General features: G+C 64.8%; 2 protein-coding genes across 4 annotated transcripts in view; one reads left to right on the forward strand and one right to left on the reverse strand.

Moving 5' to 3' along the window:
* The first annotated feature begins 944 nt into the window (after positions 1-944).
* On the forward strand, positions 945-6,037 carry HPS6 (HPS6 biogenesis of lysosomal organelles complex 2 subunit 3). Its single transcript, XM_054035643.1, has one exon. It carries the CDS (start codon positions 1,078-1,080, stop codon positions 3,547-3,549), a length of 2,472 nt encoding a protein of 823 aa, XP_053891618.1. The 5' UTR covers positions 945-1,077; the 3' UTR covers positions 3,550-6,037.
* Positions 6,038-10,277: 4,240 nt separating this feature from the next.
* The window catches only part of LOC128841012 (prominin-1-A-like), a 40,902-nt gene continuing 34,349 nt past the window's right edge, over positions 10,278-16,830 (reverse strand). For all 3 annotated transcript variants that reach the window (XM_054035644.1, XM_054035645.1, XM_054035646.1), the window contains exons 24-25: positions 16,385-16,408; positions 10,278-11,319 (exon numbers count right to left, since the gene is read on the reverse strand). In XM_054035644.1, coding sequence (XP_053891619.1) covers positions 11,268-11,319; positions 16,385-16,408 — 76 coding nt within the window. In that variant the 3' untranslated portion in view covers positions 10,278-11,267. The remainder of the gene's footprint in view (positions 11,320-16,384; positions 16,409-16,830) is intronic.

Raw genomic sequence — 16,830 nt, forward strand, 5'->3', positions numbered from 1 at the left:
GACGCAGCCCAGTGGTTATTTTATACCCCTGTGTGCTGACCCCTTCTCTTCCTCCCCGCGCTAAGGTCGAGGATTCTTCCCACCCTGTCAAGCTCTCTTCCCGGGAGGGTGTTTGTCATGCCCCGATCACGCTCATCACCCAGGCCAGGGTCCCGGGGGAGGTGCTGTTCCGGGCCGGGCCGGGAGAGTCCATCTCTCCCTGCTCCGCCCTGTACCCCGGGGTGCAGCCCTGGGCTCCCGGCCGGGCGCCCCATTGACCCGCCCGCCGCTGAGCTCCCGCAAACTCGCCACACGAGTGGGGGGAAGCGGCAGCCCCCTCCCGCTGGAGCCAGGCCGGCCCAGGCCCCGTCTCTGCCCGGCCGCAGCCCTTTAACGCGGGGCGGGGCCGGGCCGGGACCCCGCCTACGGCCGCTCCGCCGCGCTCGGGCTCCAGCCTCATCGGGCCGGGACGGAAGTCAAACGGCCGGAGCGGCCGGGCTGGGGACGCGGCTCCGCCCGGAAGCCTCGTGATCGCAGCGGGGCTGAGTAGGGGGCCCGGGGCGCGCAGGCCGGGGGGCGCGGGGGCAGCTAAGGGGCGTGGGAGCCCCTGGAGAGCCCGGGCGCACGGGGGGGTTGGGGAGCCCCTGGAGAGCCCGGGCGCACGGGGGGGTTGGGGAGCCCCTGGAGAGCCCGGGCGCACGGGGAAACCCCTGGGGCAGTCAGGGGGCGTGGGGGGGTTTGGCGAGCCCCCGGGGAGTCAGGGTGCTGGGGAGCCCCTGGAGAGCCAGGGCGCACGAGGAACGCCTGGGGAAGTCAGGGCGCACGGGGGGGTTGGGGAGCCCCCGGGGAAGTCAGGGCGCACGAGGAACGCCTGAGGGAGTCAGGGCGCACGGGGGGGAGCCCCTGGGGGAGTTAGGGGGCGTGGGGGGGGACTGGGGAGCCCCCGGGGGAGTCAGGGCATGTGGGAGGGTTGGGGAGCCCCCAAGGAAGTCAGGGTGTACGGGAGTCTCAGGACCCTCAGGCAGTGGTGACCGCTTGTCAGCCAGGGCCCTCTCTGCCCCGCCTCATGCCGGCGGGGGCCGCGCCAGGCACCCCGAGATGAAGCGAGCCGGGGTGCTGCGGCAGGTCTCCGACTTCAGCGACTTCGTGAGTGGGCGACGCCTGCGGGAGCTGCTGAGCCAGCGTGGGCCGGGCGAGGCACCCCGCCACGTCCAAACCAGCCCGGATGGGCAGCACCTCCTGCTGCTCCTGCGCGGTCGGCCCATGCTCCAGCCGCAGGTGCTCGCCTTCCAGCGCCTGGGCACCGGCGCAGGGGACCTGGAGAGGAGCTGGCAGCCGCCCCAGCCCCCCATCACGGGGCTGCTCTTCCTGCAGAGCCCCGCAGCGCTGACCTCCTGGGTGCTGGCCGTCGTCTGGGAGCAGGGCAGGACAGAGGTCTGGGGGTTCGTGCCAGCGCTGGGCTGGCAGCTGCAGCAGACCCTGGAGCTGTGCCATGGGGCCCGGGCTCGCATCGTTTCCATCTGCAGCCAGGGAAGCAGCCTGGTCTGGTGTGAGGAGAGGCCCCCCTCGGACGCTCATCTGGACCCAGGCAGGGGGGCCTTCAGGTACTGCATCTGCACCAGGGCTCTGGAGGTGGGGGAGCAGGGGGCGCACCTGGGCGCCATGAGGATAGTGGTGCACAATAGCCCCCAGTACCAAGTCCTGGCCTCACCCCAGCACGTCTTCCTGGTGCCCACCGGTGCCACCTTTGCCAGCATCTCCACGTTCCTGCTCATCTGGTGCCCCCGGGAGGCTAAAGTCACCATTGTGGCCCCGTCTGGCAGGTTCGTCCACAGTGAAGTCCTGCACTCCAGTGACTTCAAGAAGCTCGTGTTTGGGTCCGTGGGTCTCCTGCTGCCCGTGGCCCCTCTGGACATTCATACTTGTGCCCTGTCCAGCTGCGGGGGGCTCCTGGTGCTTAGCACCCAAGGCACGGTGCATCTGGTTCAGCCAGACGGGACCTGGAGACACGTCTATGATCTGGGGGGCAGCTGCCTGGCCCAAGGAGACCCCGTGCCGCTAAAGGCCTTTGGCAGCACCCTGACCTGTGTGCTGGCGGGGGTCTTGTATCTCATTGACTTGACCAGTGGGAGGCTGATTGAGAAAAAACTCCTGAGCACCAGAGAGGTGCATTTCCTGGAGTCCCCAAGCAGGGAGGAGGAGATCCAGCTCCTCACCCCAACCGGTATCTATTGCTTCGGCTTCTCCAGCCCGGAGGAGGGCGGCAGGCCTGAGCCCACCCTGGTGGAGATGGTCTTTGAGGAAGCCTGCAAGTACTACCAAAGGCGGAGCCTCAGCAGCTCCCAGCTGACGGTGGAGAAGCTGAAGAAGGGGGACATGTTCCAGGCCCCCATTGCTCTCTCCTCCATCCTGCAGCACAGCCTCCCCCGTAAGGAGAGGGCAGCCAAAGGCCTCCCGGAGACCTACGCCAAACTGCTGAGCACGCTGAGCACGGATCTCCAGAGCTATCTGAGCCTGGAGCTTCTCAAGTCCTGCCTCGTGGGCGCTTCGGAGAGCCAAGTCGACAGGTGCTGCGAGGAGCTGGTGGAGCAGGAGGTCAGCCGCCTCCTGCGCTTGGACTTGGACAGGGAGAACCTGGCCTATCTGAACGCTGTCTTCAATTCCTTCCCCAAGGCCTCCTGGAAAGCCATCCGCAGCAGCCTGCAGCTGCAGCAGAATGGAGATGGGCTCTTGGTGGCCAGGGCCACCTCAGACCTCTGGAAGAAGGTCTTGGGGGGGCCAGTCCCTAACTGGTCCCAGCAGGAGGAGATGGGCCTCAATGGGGTGGTCCCGCTCTTCGAGCTCATCTGCGGCTCCCTGCACAGGTTCAAGCCCAAGTGGCTGCCCAGCTTTGTGGAGCTGACCCAGCAATACGTTGGGGCCTCCTGGACGTACAGCACCAAAGAGGGCCCCGAGGGCGGGGTGCCCCTCTACAAGAGAGCACTGGCCGTTCTCGACAGGCAGCGCCTCCGCACGGCCAGCGACCGCGAGCTGGAGATCGAGCTGCTGCTGTGCAGCGCGCGGCCCAAAGCCGTCCTGCAAGCCGTGCAGCTGCTCATCCACCTCCGCTGGTGGCAGCGGGTGGTGGAGGCGGCCGAGAAGTTTTCCAAGTTCAGCCCGCTGCTCAACAAGGAGATCTTCACCACCCTCCTGGCGCAGTTTGCCCAGCACAGGGACCTGGACCCGTACCTGGCCGCCCTGTGGGAGCTGTGCCCTGCAGACCTGACTGTCTCGGACATTCTCAGCATCGTCCTGCAGCACCTCCCCAGCTCGGAGGGCGACCCTGCTCCCTTCTGTGCCGGGGGGGCCCCGCTGACCCTGGCCTTGCTGAAGCCGCTGTTGCACAAGGTGGCGCAGCACCAGTGCACTCAGGACGAACTCTATGCCGACAACTTGCAGGGCCCTCCCTTCCCACCGCCTGCCCCGCCGAGACAGCACAGGGCTGGCCCCAAGGCAGCCCCAGAAATGCTGCAGCAGGCGGGAGCGTGCAGGACTCCTTTCCCGGGCTGTAACCTGAGCGACGCTGTATGAAAAGCCGTGTGTACAGATTGGGAGCGAAAACCTAGCGAGCGGGGGTAGGGGCAGCAAACGCCAGCCTCCCCCCACTTCCAAAGGCAGAGACCAACTCTAGTTACACCTTCCTGCCTCAAACAACCTCCTGAGAGAGTGCACGGTGCATGAGTCAGCGGGGGGAGGATCACTGGGGTGACTGGGGGGGTTTTACAGCTGAGGCAGTTCCCCAGCGAAGGAGCGGTGTGTGAGAGCAAGAGAGAGCACTGACTGCACGTGAGAGCCCCCTCTCCTGGCCTTTGAGCTAAACGCTGGCTTCCTGCCCTCTAGAAATGGAGCCTGGGGGATAAAGTACAAAGTCTTAATCCAAATTCCCGTTTCATTTGTCCTGTGACTTGCCCACGGCCAGGCACGCCCCTTCGCAACACGGGATCACGGGGGATGAACCTGCTCACGCGGGCACTGCTGGCCTGGACCCAGTCTCTAAAACCTCCCCATTGGGGCTATGTCCTGCGCCTGAGCCCCGGACTGGCCGGTCCCTGGGACCTCTGCCTGGGCCTCCAAGGATGGAGGTGTCCCTGAGCCATCTGTTTACCACCTTGCTAGTTTGTCCCTCCCCCATGGGATCAGCTGCCCTGGGTGGGGGAATGGCCGATCCCCTTATGAAACCACAGCAAAGGAGTGAGCTCCGTCTGCATCCCAGCCTGGCCTAAAACCGACCGTGCTAGCGCTGCCCTGCTCGGGCTTAGGCCTGGGGCCGGCAGCTTGGCCCCGGCTGTCCCCTTCCTGTTGTGTCTGTCGCACAGGAGGCAAACTTAGACCTGGCCTGTCCTTTTCTGTTCCCAGCCCTTCTACCTTTGCCCGGGGCTCTAACCTTATCTCAGCCTTCTGAGAAACAAAAGATGCTGTGTCCGGGCTGTCTGGCCCTTCCCCGGCCTGCCCCCCTCTCCTTTGCTGGCTAAGTCAGGGTACAGGGGTCTGGTCCCGCTCCTGCCCAGGTTCCTTCTCTCCCGGGGGGATGCCAGACGCTGGTAGGCTCGGGGCACGGCTGGCTGGAGGGGCGAGTGACTGGAGACCTGGCCGCGCTCACAGCCCCTGTTTGAGGCTGGGCTGGGGGAAGCGCGTCTGGTTTGCTCCTCCCCAGGGGGGTTGTTTTTTAAGTGTGTGAGGAAACATTTTAAAGAAACCTAAACTGCCCGAGGGTTCGTTTTAAACGTGAAGGGTCCTGGGGCGGTGCTTGGTTTAACGGCAGCTGAGCGTGGCCGTGCACCTATTTAAGCGGGGAGAGGGGGCCTGGCTGTCTGGGTGCAGAGCCCCGGGGGCTCCCACGTGCTCCAGCTGGGGTCGGCCGCGCTCAGCCCTGCTGACTGACTGCACAGGCTGGGAGCATGCACAAGGGTTTGTGTGGGTCAGCGTGAGGTGGGGGCTGCCGGCCGGCCGGTTTCTGGAGGAGGGAGGCATGGGGAGCTGGCTGGAGCTAACGCCTCCAGCCCAGATCCCCACCGGTGGCGCTGTCCGCGCTCTGGGCACCCCAGGTAATCGCTGGCAGCTTGTCGGGTGCTAGCCCTTGGCCAGGGCGGAGCTTTCCTGAGGGCTGCATGTGTCACACACTGAGGGGTGGGGGTCGCTGCAGCCAGCCCCACCCCAGACGGAGCCGGGAGGTCGCACGGGTCGGATGCAATCAGCTAGACTCCAGTGCTGGGCTCCCTGGGGTTGCCGGGTCTAGAGGCAGCCCCTGCAGGCAGTCAGCGGTGCTCAGGCGTTGGGCTGGCAGGGGGCTATTTATAGGTCACGGGGAGGGGAGGGGTCTTTGTGACTGCCCGTCCCCCTCTGTGTGGGGGTCTAGCGCGGAGCCCGTCTGTGGGGCAGCCCCCTAAGCTGTAGAGCTGCCTGCGGGTCCCTGGTCCCGTCTGTGTTAAAGCTCAGGAGTGGGAGGTGGGTGCTTTGGGGCTTGTCTCCACCAGAGCCCTTCACCTTGACTTACCTGATCCCATGGGTGAGCACATTAAACCAAGGGCTCAAGCCGTAGTGTAGACGGCTCTCTGGGGTGGAGGAGGCCGTGTGACTTCCAAAACAGAGAGGAGCTGTACCTGCCTAGCCCCTTCTGCCCTCATTACTGTGCCTTACGCCCCAGGCCCTGGAGCACGAAGGGGCTTTGCTACCTCGGGTAGCTGCTGGGCCGGCGACTGCAGCTGCTCCCTGGCCGAGTGAAGCTGGTGGTGTAAGGGGTGGGGGGTCGGGGAAGGGGCTGCTCCGGGGACCAGCTCAGCTCCCTGCCTACCCAGCTGCCGCTGCGGGGCGGCCAGCAGGCCCTACCTCTGCTAGATTTCCAGCGAGTGTCATTAACCCGCCGCTGGCAAACATCGCTCTCTGTCGAGAGAAAAGAGTTTGAGGCTGAGTTGGGCGGATCTGTTTGCACAAGGGAGGAGTCTTAATGCGATTGTTGGCTTTGCATGCCACTGTCCAGTTGCTGTTGTCCTGTATGCAATATTAAAAGGTGTTTAACGAGCGACCGTCCATCTCCTGTCTTGCCCTGGCTGCGGGCCCTTGGGTGCAGGCTCGCTCGGCTGGCAGCTGCTGCCGGGGCTCTAGGAGGAGGCCGGGGGCTTTTCAGCGAAGAGTGGCCGACCCCCTCCTGCCTGTGCTGCTGTGGAAAGTCCCTGTAGCGGGCGGCATACCCGTGTGCAAACGCCTCGCTGGGCCTGGGGAAGAGGAACTGCTGATGCTGTTAACAATCTGCTTGGCTTGTTATCAATGCAGCTTTGTTCCCGCTGCAGCCCAGCAGGGCAGCTGCCTGGCTCTGTGGCAGAGAGGGGAAGTGGGGCACGTTCTGCCCCTGCTGCCTCGCTCTGTGCCGGTGAGCCAGGCGCAGCGCTCCAACGGGCTGTGCAGCAGGGCCTCCGAAGCAGTGCCCAGCGGCCCAGCTCAGCACGGGGGCCAGGACTCACTGCAGCCGGCTGCCCCTCGCGCTGGGCGCTGCAGGGGCCATGGGGTGGGGCGCAGCAGCTGGGGGAGGGAGGCTGATCTTAAGCTGTTGTTTAGGACAGGAAGTGAAGGAAACAGCTGAGGGAGTTGTAAGTGGACAAAATCAAGTGGCCTGAGCAGGCCGGTCAGGCAATGCCTTTGGGTGCATGCCAGGGCTTGGTGATGGGCTGGCCCTAGTTTAGGGTTTCAGTGGAAACAGAGCCCCCGCCCCGTAGAGCTTTAGGCCAGCAGGGACCATCGGCTCCTCTGGTCCGACCATCTGTTTAGCACGGGCTGTCGCATTTACCCAGACGCCCCTGTCCTGAGCCCACACCAGCATTTCAGTCCTCAGGAAACTGCTGGGGCGGCGGCAGAGACCGTGGGGAGCTGAGGCCCCTGCCCTGGGCACTGGGCGACGGGATGCCCAGTTGATGCTCGCTGGTGACCTGGGCTCCAGGCTGCACAGGAAGGTAACCCCCCCCCCCCCCATTCCCTGGCAATGTGAGCTGGCCAGGCTCCCGGCCTGTAGCTATAGTAGGGCACAGCCTCGCCCATCTGGATTTGGGGGGGCCCAGACCATCCCCATGAGGGGAGGGGTGAATAGCTAGAGCTCTGCATTGGCCTCTGGCCCCAGCCGTGGGCTGGGCCAGCGGGGACAGGGACGCAGGTGCCGTAGACTGGCCTGGCTTCAGTTGGGGCAGAGCTGTTGGGACTTTCAGAGAATCTCAGGGTAGGAAGGGACCTCAGGAGGTATCTAGTCCAGCCCCCTGCTCAAAGCAGGACCAATTCCCAACTAAATCATCCCACCCAGGGCTTTGTCAAGCCGGGCCTTAAAAACCTCCAAGGAAGGAGAGTCCACCACCTCCCTAGATAACACATTCCAGTGCTTCACCACCCTCCTAGTGAAATAGTGTTTCCTAATATCCAACCTAGACCTCCCCCACTGCAACTTGAGACCCTTGCTCCCTGTTCTTTAACCTGCTTGTTGGCTGGTGTCCACCTTCCTTCCCGCACCGCCTGTGACGCCCTCTGGTTCTGGGACCGAACCCAAGCTGCAGTCGCATGAGGAGCCGCCTGGGGCTAGCTGGAGCTGTGCCCAAGGGCCCTTGCTCTCCACCTGCCCTCAGCAGGGAGACAGACCAACGTCCTTCAGGCAGGTCTCTGATCCCAAGGCTCCCACGTTGCTTGGCCCACTGCTGTCATGCAGCCCCCTCTGAAGCGGCTCAGGGCAGCTGTTTAACAAGGTACACAACAGTCTGGGACAGGAAGTGAAGAATACTGCAGCCAGATGAAGGGGGCGGGGGTCCAGGTGGGTGAGGCAAGCCGAGAGCAGGGCATGGGGCAAGCGAGACGGGCCTGCCAACACTACACAGGTGGAGCTTGGGTTTGCTGCTGAAACTCCAGGAAGGGAAGTCGGGACGTGGCCTGTGAGCTAATCAGCATCCTCTGCTGCTCCTGGGTCTAAATTACCTGGAGCCAGGCAGGGAGGTGGCCTGGGACTGTGGCATTCCCCTGGGCAGGCTGGCTGGGGTGGGCAAGCTCTGGTTACCGGGCAGTGACGGGTTGGGGGCTGGCGGCCAGTGGGATCCACACCCCAGAGACGGGGTCCTCTCCCCACTGCCCCTTACTGGGTCATGCCCAGTGCAGGAAGAGAGGCCGGGTGCAGGGAGAGAGCTTATCGTCAGCCCAGCGGACCCAGTTCTCCCTGGCACCTGCCTCCAAGGGCCTCCTCCTCTTACAGCTTTGGCCTCCCGCGCCCTGTCGCTGGCGGAGCTGAGCCAGCCCGGAGCCCTCAGCACCCCGGCCGATCCCACCACGCCAGAGCCCAGCCAGGGAGAGGCCCGTGCAGGCTGCCAGGGGCTGCAATAGGGGTTCCATGTCCTGGGGGCAGGGCTCTGCCCCCCACGTCAGGCCAGGGAGGCTCAGCAGGGGGGCTGAAACTCCTGAAGCTGGGCAGGGGTGTCCCCCAAGGCGGCTTTGGGGCTCGGCACTGTTAGCGAGAATCCCCCAAGGACCCCCTCGCCCGGCCCCTCCAAGCCAGGGCAGCTGGCCCCTTGGCTCCGTGGGGCTGTGGAATTCCTGCTTGCAGGGGGAGAGTCCAATGGACCGGACGCTGCTCCTGGATCTGCTGAAGCCAGAGCCACTTGCTTGGGGTCCCTGGTGCACGGACGGGTGCCAGAGAGACAGACTGGCCCTGCCCCCCACTGGGACTAAGGCCTCACCCGCCCCAGCCGCAGCCCTTCGCCTGGCCCTCCCCGGGGCAGTTTCTGAGCCGTGCTCCGCGGTTACGGAAAGGGAGGAACGCTGCCAGGGGCCTCCGGACACGTGGGCCCCACAGCTCGGGCTAGAACAAGCCATGACTCCAGCAGTGGGGGTCCTCCCAGCTGGGTCCTGCTCGGTCAGTCCCTGCTGCATCAGTCACCCGGGGCCAGACCCGGGCCAGGCCCTGTGAACTGGAGGCCGGCAGAGCGCAAGTGAAGGGCAGCTCTGGGGCCCGCCGGTTGCTGTGGTTTCACGACCACATTTTCCTCTTTTTCAAGCTGCTTGTCCCTCCTCCATTGCGGCGGGACCCTCCCCCAACAAAAGCGGAATATGCCACACACACACCCCCCCCCGAGGAACCCACGTACACCCCTTGGGGCTGCCAGCTGCACCGGGGGGGGGGGGGGTGTCCCGGCTTGGGGCCACGGCGGCATTACCCTCTGCGCCCGGCGCCACGGCCCAGCTGTGCCTGGGAGCGGGAAAGCGGCTGGGGGAGCCACTCCAAAGAAGGGACCCAGCACCCCCGCCAGGAGGCAGCCGGGCACCAGCTTCGGCAGCGGCTGCCTGTTGTTGCTGACACCAGTGTCTCCATTGCTCCAGCAAGGGCTGGCCCTGAGCCGTGCCCCTGCCCCCCTCCAGGGACCCTGCTTCCAACGCTCTGGGCCAAGCCTCGCCCTGCCACTGACCCAGTGCAGCCGTGTCTACACTACAACCTGGAACTGAGCCGCCCGCAGGCGCCCTCCGGAGCCAGAGTCCAGCAGCAGCTTCCTCGCTACCAGCCCCGGCTGGGGAACACGCGTGGGGCTTGGCACCCGCCAGGTTGGTCCCGGTCCCATGAGCCCACGTGGGGCAGTGCCTGCTGGGCTGCACAGATTCCTCACCTCCACCCCGTGGTTCTGAAACCGGGGGTGACCCCTGGACACAGCATCCCCTGCAGCCCAGACGGGGCCGGCTAGCTTCACTTTGGCCAGGCCTGCCCCTCAGCCGAGCCCGCTGCCCCGTCCTACTGCTTTGTACTGCCACGTGCAGGGGAGGAAATCCAGGCCCGGGGCAGGAAGGGCTCCCCCATTAGAGCAATAGCCCGTACCCGGGTTTCCCATCCAGCCCCACAGCTGGCTAGTCCCGCCCCCAGGCAAGCGTTCCTGGGCTGCTGTCACGAGCCACCCCGCCGGGCCCTGAGCCCCCCTGGGCATCCAGGCTGCAGGTGCTCACGGCCCCGGGGCAGCAGCTCCGCTCCCCGTGCTGTGGGGGTCACGGCCGCGGCGCCAGGCCCACCAGCTGCCTCGTTCCAGCACGCGTTGTGTTGTCCACCCCCGCCGAGCCCCAGCACCGGGGGCCACGGCCCTGCCCGTGAGGGGGGCTGGGGTAGAGGGGCTCAGCAGCACGGGCTGGGGTGTCCTCTAACGTAAGGGGGGGCTCAAGGGCTCCCCCCACACCAGACCCCTCCCCCATCCCCCCGCTGCTCCAGGGCCCCCCGTTGCCAGGCTCTCTGTTCGGCCATTGGGAAGCACCCGGCGCCCGTCTACAGCACACACACTTTATTGGTTCAACAGCACGTCACCGTGTCAGCCAGCGCAGCCAGCGACTCCCCTTCGTACAAAAATAAATACTCAGCGTCTGCACAGCACGGCCCCCACGCCAACCAGGGCATGGCACAGAGCCAGGGGCAGGCAGGAGGGTGTAGGGCCATCCCCTCATCGCAGGGCACCCGGCCTGGGGCGAGCTCTGCTCTCCAGCTGCAGAGCAGGGCCCCCCCGAGCACAGCGGGGGCTGCTAATGTCAGGCCCAGCGATGGCTGCCGGGACGTTCTGCACTTGCCTCCAGCGGCCCCACTTTGAGCCGCCACCCACTGTGCTCCGGGGGCAGGACTGGGAGGGAGCGGGGGCGCTGAGGCCTGCTTGTCTGGGATATGGGCGCTTGGGGACACAGACAGCGCTGTGACATGGGGGGTGAAGAGTGGGGCGGCTGAAATGGCTCATCGCACGAGCCTGGGCGCACACGGCTGCACACGCAGGGCCCCTCTGGCATGGGGGTGTATTGACACCACCCCCTCACTGCTTCGAGCTTGGGTACCCCGTCCCCTCCACCCCCCTGCGCCCAGCCCCTCGGTGCTGTGGGGCCAGACAGTGCCCAGCTGCTCCATCGCAACGAGGCATGCCCCTATAGCGGGATTCCCATGGTGATTGTAGGGGGAGGGGCTACTGGGTTCTTCCCCCTTTCTCTCCCAGTCGATCGGCTCTGGGTTTGCAGTGCAGTGCAGGGTCTATGTACCACGACATAGCCATGGGGGCGAGAAGCAGGATGACCCCCACCCAGGGGAGTCTTGTGATTGGCTGAACAAATGAGGGGGAAGGCGGGGCTTGTTGGAGCCAGCACGGCAGATTGGCTGCTTCGGCCCATGGAGTCCAGGTGTCTAATCAGATCAGTGGGTGGCCGCCCCATGATCCCTTCAGCAGCATCCTCCCCGCGGGGGCTCGAGGCCGGGGCCAGTTTGGGTGCAGGTGGGGTGCCTGCTACTTCCTCATCTCCACCCGGGGGATTTTAAACAGCGTCGCAGACGGAGACCTGCAAAACCAAGCAGAGGGGGCGGGTCACCCCAGCGGCCAGGTAACCCCAACACCCGACTCATCTCGGCACATCCCTGCACCCGGGTCAGTCCCAGTGCCCAGATAACCCTGGCACCCGGCACATCCCAGGGCCCGGCTCACCCCAGCGCCCGGGTCAGTCCCAGCAGCCAGATAACCCCGGCACCCAGCACATCCCAGGTCCCGGCTCACCCTAGCGCCTGGGTCAGTCCCAGCACCCAGATAACCCCAGCACCCGGCTCATCCCAGGGCCCGGCTCACCCCAGCGCCCGGGTCAGTCCCAGCGGCCAGATAACCCCGGCACCCGGCTCATCCCAGGGCCCGGCTCACCCCAGCACCCAGGTGTCACGGAGTATTGGGGGACTCAGGGCCCTGCACCCCCGGCTTCCTGCGATTCACCATGACTCTCAGCCAGCCAGTAAAGCAGAAGGTTTATTTGGATGACAGGAATACAGTCCAAGACAGGTCTTGCAGGCACAGACAACAGGGACCCCCTCAGTTAGGTCCATCTTGGGGTCCCCGGGCATTCCAGCCCAGCCCCCCTTGGGAGGTCAGAGCCATTTCTGCCCCCCAGCCCTCTCTCCCTGCCTGCTTCCAGCCCTCTCCCTTCAGCGACCCCTCCCACCGCCTTTGTTCAGTTTCCTGGGCTAAGGAGTCGCCTCCCCTTCAACCCCTTCCTGGGTTCTCATGTTACACACTCAGGTATGCGCCCTCGGGCGCCCTCGGGCAGATCCCATCCTGCAATGCAGACTATCCCAGAACACTCCCCTGTCAGCATTCACAGACCACCGTGAGAACAGGCCCAGTTCGTCACATCTCTCCCCCCTTCGAGACCGAACTGAGCAGGGTCACTTTAGCCAGTGACCCGGGGAAGTTCGAACCTACCCCCGTTCCCATGGATGCCCCCGCATCCCTCCCATTCCTTGGTGAGAATTACACCAGGCCCCTCCAGTTTCACGCCCCCCCTTAGGTCGGGGGTGCTTGATGGCACTCGCAGTTCGCATGTGGGAAGGTTTATGCGGCCTGCGCCCTTTTCCCACCCCCATACCTCTGGGGCTCCAACTGGGCTGTGGTCTTCTCCCAGCGCTCCAGTCTGGAGGTCTGTGCTTTGGGCTCTCTTGGTTCAGAGCCGCCCTTTTAACCTTGGCCACCCTCTGGAAAGGATCCTTTATGCTGGGCAAGGGTCCTAAAGCTGTTTTCCCCTTGTCCCAGGCCTTCCTCCCCCTCTGACAGGGGTCACAGGATCCGCAGTACTGTCGGACAGTAACAAAGACCCCAGGCCAGTAAAAGCTCCGTAGCAGCCTCTGCTGGGTACGCCAGGTTCCCTGGTGCCCTGAGAGGGGAATGTCATGGGCCCGGCACAGCAGCTGGCGGCGATACTTCTGGGGTACCACCAGCTGCCTCCTGATCCCCCCTGACTCCATTTTCCCTGGGGGAGCCCATTCTCGGTACAGGAACCCCTTCTCCCACAGGAACCTTTTCCGGCCACCTCGTCCCATGGTCTGTACCGCATTGAGGTCGGCCAGGTCCCTTATCTTCCGCAAGGAGGGATCTCTCTGTAACTCGGCCTGGAACTCAGCAGCTGGGACGGGGATGGCCACCTGCTCTTTCTCGCCCGCTGGGCCTGAAGCTGCAGCCTCCCTGAGCCGTGTCCCTGGGCGTTCCCTCCCCACCAGGTTAGGGTCCTGCGCCTCAGGCAAGGCACCCCCCCCAAGGCCAGGGCGCAGTGCCCCTCGCCGGCTCTGACTGCGGGTCACAACCAGTGCCTTTTGGGGGTTGCTTGGCCAGTTCTCCAGGTCCCCCCCCATCAATACCTCAGTGGGCAAATACGGGTGTACCCCCACATCCTTGGGGCCCTCCTTGGCCCCCCACTTCAGGTGTACCCTTGCCACGGGTACTTTGACTGGTGTTCCGCCCACCCCCGTCAGGGTCAGGTAGGTGTTGGGCACCACCTGATCTGGGGCCACCACCTCGGGCCGGGCCAGCGTCACCTCTGCGCCCGTATCCCAGTATCCATTGACCTTCCTCCCATCCACCTCCAGGGGAACAAGGTACTCTCTCCGGAGGGACAGCCCCGCGCCTACCATATAAACCAAAAACCCTGAGTCTGGAGCATCCAGCCCCCTAGAGGAGCTGGCCTGGAGCTCTCCTCCCTCCTTAGCAGGTGGTACTCTGCCAGCCCCTCTTCCCTGGGAATGCTGCCTTTCGCCGGGCTGGGTCTCTACCCAGTTAACCCTCTGTGGGTTCGGTCTGCTCAGTCTGTCCCTGAGCCTAGGGCACTGGGCCCGTATGTGGCCCTTTTGGCCACAGTGGTAGCAGCCCATGTCCCATGGGTCCCCTTGAGTAGGTCGGATGGTCCTGATGCCGGATGCTCCCCTCTGATGGGTTTTTTCTGTATTTTCCCATGGGGAGGTCCCATGGTGACTCTCTCTCTGCGTTGTGGTGGGACTGTTCCTTTGGGACTCCTCCCTTTTATCTCCTGACCGGCTCTTTACAAACTCATCAGCCAGCTGCCCGGCGTGTCGCGGGTTCTCTGGCTTTCTGTCCACCAACCACAGCCTCAGGTCGGATGGGCACCGGTCATACAGTTGCTCCAGTACCAGCAGTTTAATCAGGTCCTCCTTCGTCTGGGCCCCACCAGCCCACTTGCTGGCGTATCCTTCCATGCGGGCGGCTAGTTGCAGATATGAGATCTCAGGGGTTTTATCTTGACTCCGGAACCTTTCCCGGTACATCTCAGGAGTCAGCCCAAACTCTCGTAGCAGGGCCCTTTTGAATAGTTCGTAGTCCCCTTTCTCTGCCTCTCCCAGTTGGCGGTACAATGCCATGGATTTGGGGTCCAGTAAGGGGGTAAGGACCCGGAGTCTGTCCGCGGGGTCCACACGGTGCAGCTCGCAGGCCGTCTCAAAGGCCTCCAGGAAGTCATCCATGTCCTCCCCCTCCTTGTATGGGGCCATGATGCACTTATCAAAGCTCCGTGCAGTCCTGGGTCCTCCCTCACTCACCGCAGCCGGGGGTTCGCTGCCCTTCAATCTCGCCAGTTCCAGGTCATGCTGACGCTGTCTCTCATTCTCCTGTCTCTGTCTCTCATTCTCCTCCCGTTCACGCTGATGCTGTCTCTCTTTCTCCTCCCGTTCATGCTGACGCTGTCTCTCTTTCTCCTCCCGTTCATGCTGTCTCTGTTGTTCACGATCCTCCAGCTCTCTCAGTTTTAGCTCTTTCTCCCATTCCAGCCAATTCCGCTCCCCGGATGCCGAACGCCGCCGGGAGGATCCTCTGCTGGCCGGCGAGCTTCGCCGGGGGGACCCCCTGCTGGCCGGGGGGTTCACGGCGCCTTCGGTATTTGCTGGGCTCCTCCCCACCCTTCTCCTAGGCATAGGAAGGAGGGGTCTCGGGAAGCCCTCAGCAGCCGGCTGACCACTCCCAGCTGGGACAGACACTGGTGCCTGCGCTGCATTTGCCAGGCTGCTTCCCTGAGACACAGGGATCAGTTCATTCGCGCGATCTTCCGCCTCCAGCTGGGCAATGAGCTGTTCTTTGGTGAGCCTCCCAATGCGCAGCCGCCTCTGCTTGCATAGCTCCACCAGGTCGCTCTTAAGCCGCTTGGCATACATCTTCCTGCTGGCCACTCACCGGCCTGTGTGCTCACAGCTCCCCACAGTTCCCAGGGGGCCCCCTAGTGTGCCAGCCCTTCTCGAGGTCACCACCTCTCTGCCAGGGTCGAGCTGCAGACTCCTCCGCCCCTGGGACCACTCGCTGCGATCCCCCCGGGGGACCCTGTTACTGCAAAAGTCCTTCTCGCTGGTCACACACTCCCAGGGGTAATAACCGTCTCTCTCTTACTCTTCAGCACGCCTGGTCCCCGTCAATCCCCCTTCGTTTTACTGCTCCCCAGTTACTTACTGCAGGAAGCGCCGTCCACGGGGTGCAGTAGATCCCGCCGCTGCCACCAGTTGTCACGGAGTATTGGGGGACTCAGGGCCCTGCACCCCCGGCTTCCTGCGATTCACCATGACTCTCAGCCAGCCAGTAAAGCAGAAGGTTTATTTGGATGACAGGAATACAGTCCAAGACAGGTCTTGCAGGCACAGACAACAGGGACCCCCTCAGTTAGGTCCATCTTGGGGTCCCCGGGCATTCCAGCCCAGCCCCCCTTGGGAGGTCAGAGCCATTTCTGCCCCCCAGCCCTCTCTCCCTGCCTGCTTCCAGCCCTCTCCCTTCAGCGACCCCTCCCACCGCCTTTGTTCAGTTTCCTGGGCTAAGGAGTCGCCTCCCCTTCAACCCCTTCCTGGGTTCTCATGTTACACACTCAGGTATGCGCCCTCGGGCGCCCTCGGGCAGATCCCATCCTGCAATGCAGACTATCCCAGAACACTCCCCTGTCAGCATTCACAGACCACCGTGAGAACAGGCCCAGTTCGTCACACCAGGTTAGTCCCATGCCCAGATAACCCTGGCACCCGGCTCATCCCAGCGCCCGGGGAAAAGCACCCCCCCCCCCCCCCCCCAAAAGCAGAGGGGCCGAGGCAAGATGTCCCTAGCGCTGGGCCCGGACGAAGGCTGAGTCAGGCACCACAGGCTGTAATGCCCGGGGAAGTTGCCCGAGATTCCTCACCAGGGCCAAGCAGAGCACGGCCTCTCCGCCCACCCGTGGCGAGCTGGGCCCTGCCGCACGGGAGCTGGGACGGTGCCCATGCAGCACAGATGTGGCCAGGGAAGCCTCCACCTGCAGCCATGCCCCTCGCTGCAGCCTCCTCGGTGAATGGTGCCCATGAGCCTCAGGGGCGCCTGGGGCCCTCAGGTGCACAGGGCTCGGTGGCCCCCTGCCCCCCACATGCTGGGCCCAGCACCCCCACAAGCCCCCTGCTTCCCGTTGCAAGGGGCTCCAACACCCCTGCCAGTCGGCCCCTCCACACGCCAGGGTGCCCCTCTGGGATATTCGCTAGCCTCCCCCCTCTCAGCCCCTCGCCCCCCCAGACCCTCTGCTGCTGGCAGCGCCGCCCTCACCCCCAGGCCCTGCGGAGGGAGCTGGGGCAGGTACTTACATCTCCAGGGCTTCCCCGTTGCTCCTGGTGGGAGAGAGGAAGGCTGTCAGTGGGGATGGACGTGCTCCCCCACTCCCGCCCCACAGCGCTGGCAGCCGATCTGCGCAGGGCAGGGCCCCACCAACTGGGCCTCGGGCTGGGGGCACGTACCCCCGATTCTCAGGGAGGGTGGGCTGGGCTGGACGGACCCAGCTGGGCAGCTCCGGGCCAGAAGGGGAAGGGCCTGGCCTCCCCGAGACACCCCGGGCCCCAGCATCAACCCCCACACCCGCACATGGGCCAGAACCAGCACCTGCCAGACCCACTGGGGCAGCGAGGGCGGCCGAGTGCCAGTCGCAGCTGGCGCCCTCACGGGTGCCTAGAGGGGAGGGGAGACTGGCCGTAGGGATCCCCGGGATGGCCCGGCCCCGCCGGCTCCTCACCCCAGGCAGGGGAAAGGAGGCAGG

Source organism: Malaclemys terrapin, chromosome 7 (genome assembly GCF_027887155.1).
Source record: "Malaclemys terrapin pileata isolate rMalTer1 chromosome 7, rMalTer1.hap1, whole genome shotgun sequence".
Classification (NCBI taxonomy): domain Eukaryota; kingdom Metazoa; phylum Chordata; order Testudines; family Emydidae; genus Malaclemys; species Malaclemys terrapin.